Here is a 2351-nt window from a genome sequence, read left to right as displayed (position 1 = left end):
ATAGTATTTTAAGAATATACAATATTATCCAACTTGTATAAAGAGGTCAGACGTGAACTTAACTAGTATATGTAAAAGATGAACAAATGTAAGTTTTGTCTAGTCAACGATAATTGGCATTTAAAAAAAAAAAAAAAAACAATAAATATTGGCTTGTGAAAGCTGTCCTTAAAATAATCAATGACATGCATTTACAACAAATGAGTGCCGAGGACATGGTTTTTCATCCTTAAAACTTTCAGAAACGACTACTCAACTTTTTTTTTTTTTTTGGTGGTAGTAAGTTGTTATTGATCAATATAAAACTTAAACATTGCTAGATAATTTTTTATTATAATATTAGTTTACACAGAAATTTTTTTTTTTTTTCTCTTAGTTTTCCATCTTCACAAGTCATGATCACAAGCTATACAACAAGACTACCACGTATTATTTATTTTCTGCAGCATGCATAGTTCGTATTCTCCCTTGGAAGCAATATTAATCATTCGTGTTTTCCATTTGCCGATCAACAGATTTCTCAGTGGTCAATGGCTCATTGCTTCCTCGCTTCTTTTTCCGCCTGCAAAAATCAAATCCAAACTAAGCATGAATATAAAAATAAAAATTAAAAGTTCAAGGAATTATTTTATTTTTTTTTCCAAATTTCTCATAAGCATGTAGAATTTGGGTATTTCTACAGTAGAATCACACATGATTAGTGGAATTAGGTTAAAATCACATCAAAATTAATTAACTAAAAAACATCGCCTGAAAAATAAAAATCCGTTAGTAATTTATTGTAAAAATCTCATAAAAACATATTAAAAATGGGGAGATCAAACTATTATTTTTATTATTATTTTTCTGTTTTATCATTACCGCTTTGATGACTCTATTAAAAGCATCAGGTCCATATCTATCGATGTAACGTTCAACAGATTTCCTTGCATCAAAGCTCATCATCTCGAGAACTTTTCTTTGACTTTCTGGATAATTGGAGCTCATATAACCCCCAATCTTGACATATTTCCTCACAATATTTCCGTAAATATATGCTGCCCCATTGAAAATCGGCAACACCAACCACATGCAAAACAAAAGCTTCATGTAAGGCCATATTGGAACCCTGAAAAGTAGTACTACTTGCATGTTAGCTATGATTATGACCGTTTTACTAGATATCGCATGATATTTTTATCCCAAAAAAAAAAAAAATCTTATTACCAAACGAGGACCTTCCAACAAGAAAGCTCAAATAGTGTAATGAAAGAATATAAGACCCAATATGTTAGCCATTGCTGATCGTCTAGTGATGAGGGGCTCTCGATTGCTCGAATTGATGCATATCTGTTTATTCATTTATTCATATTATATATATATATATAGTAAGAAACAAATATTTATTAGTTTCTTTTGTAATTCATTAATTATGATCATGGTACTAGTGGCCACTTACAAAGGATAGACAAGCATTGCTCCTGGCCTGTAAACAAAACCATAAAGTTGTCGGAGATTGATCAAAACAAGATATATATATATATATATATCTATATATATCTATATATATAGGATGTTGTTATGTCTCATAACACATGATAGTTAATAAATCTAACGTTTAAATTCGACATAACATGATAATCGTAACATAACCATTTCACTTTTACATATTATTTTTTATCCCAAAAAAAAAAAAAATCTTATTACCAAACGAGGACCTTCCAACAAGAAAGCTCAAATAGTGTAATGAAAGAATATAAGACCCAATATGTTAGCCATTGCTGATCGTCTAGTGATGAGGGGCTCTCGATTGCTCGAATTGATGCATATCTGTTTATTCATTTATTCATATTATATATATATATATAGTAAGAAACAAATATTTATTAGTTTCTTTTGTAATTCATTAATTATGATCATGGTACATGTAGAAGGATTTTTAATATGCAAATACCCGATTAAAGCATCCAAATGTTTAGCGATCGCCCCAAGAACACCCATGGCTGATCTCAAAATATATTGCTGTATCTCTGTCGTTCGACGTCTAGTTTGCTCCTTTTCCCAAGTCTTTGAGATTTGAGGTTATGATATCAAGGATGGGAATTAGCGTCAGAGATTCGGCAGGTATTTGAAGGTTTAGAGGATCTCTGATTATTGATTAAACCAAATAAAGAATTTTTTTCTATCGTAATTCTTCTTTTCTCTTGCAACAAGATAAAGGAATACATAGATATATGTAAAAGTAAGGAATATATATCAGGAACGTAGGCAGATCTGGCCCCGGCCAACCTTTCACAACCTTGTTGCTGGTCCGCATGTCAAAGGCATATATACCTTGCCTTTCTTTTTCCTTTTTTTCTTTTCTTTTTTTT

General features: G+C 30.8%; 1 protein-coding gene across 1 annotated transcript; it reads right to left on the bottom strand.

Annotated features, from left to right (window-relative positions):
• Positions 1-277: 277 nt before the first annotated feature.
• Positions 278-2054, bottom strand: LOC21406762 (HVA22-like protein f). Its single transcript, XM_024165378.1, has 5 exons — positions 1934-2054; positions 1439-1465; positions 1207-1329; positions 862-1108; positions 278-562 (listed from the first exon to the last, which is right to left on the bottom strand). The coding sequence occupies exons 1-5, from the start codon at positions 1978-1980 to the stop codon at positions 536-538; spliced, it is 471 nt and encodes a 156-aa protein (XP_024021146.1). The 5' UTR covers positions 1981-2054; the 3' UTR covers positions 278-535.
• Between the last annotated feature and the right edge of the window lie 297 nt (positions 2055-2351).

The sequence above is a fragment of the Morus notabilis genome, unplaced genomic scaffold (assembly GCF_000414095.1).
Source record: "Morus notabilis unplaced genomic scaffold, ASM41409v2 Scaffold179, whole genome shotgun sequence".
Taxonomy (NCBI): domain Eukaryota; kingdom Viridiplantae; phylum Streptophyta; class Magnoliopsida; order Rosales; family Moraceae; genus Morus; species Morus notabilis.
Note: the sequence above shows the minus strand (reverse complement) of the source record. Positions and strands in the feature narration are given on the sequence as shown.

What these genes read in the sequence shown, in the direction of transcription:
- LOC21406762 (XM_024165378.1), bottom strand. Translation starts at nt 1,980, where the DNA reads ATGGGTGTTCTTGGGGCGATCGCTAAACATTTGGATGCTTTAATCGG. An exon ending in GCAATGCTTGTCTATCCTTT is followed by an intron (nt 1,330 to 1,438) that starts GTAAGTGGCCAC and finishes ATGAATAAACAG; the next exon opens with ATATGCATCAATTCGAGCAA. An exon ending in TTAATAGAGTCATCAAAGCG is followed by an intron (nt 563 to 861) that starts GTAATGATAAAA and finishes TGATTTTTGCAG; the next exon opens with GCGGAAAAAGAAGCGAGGAA.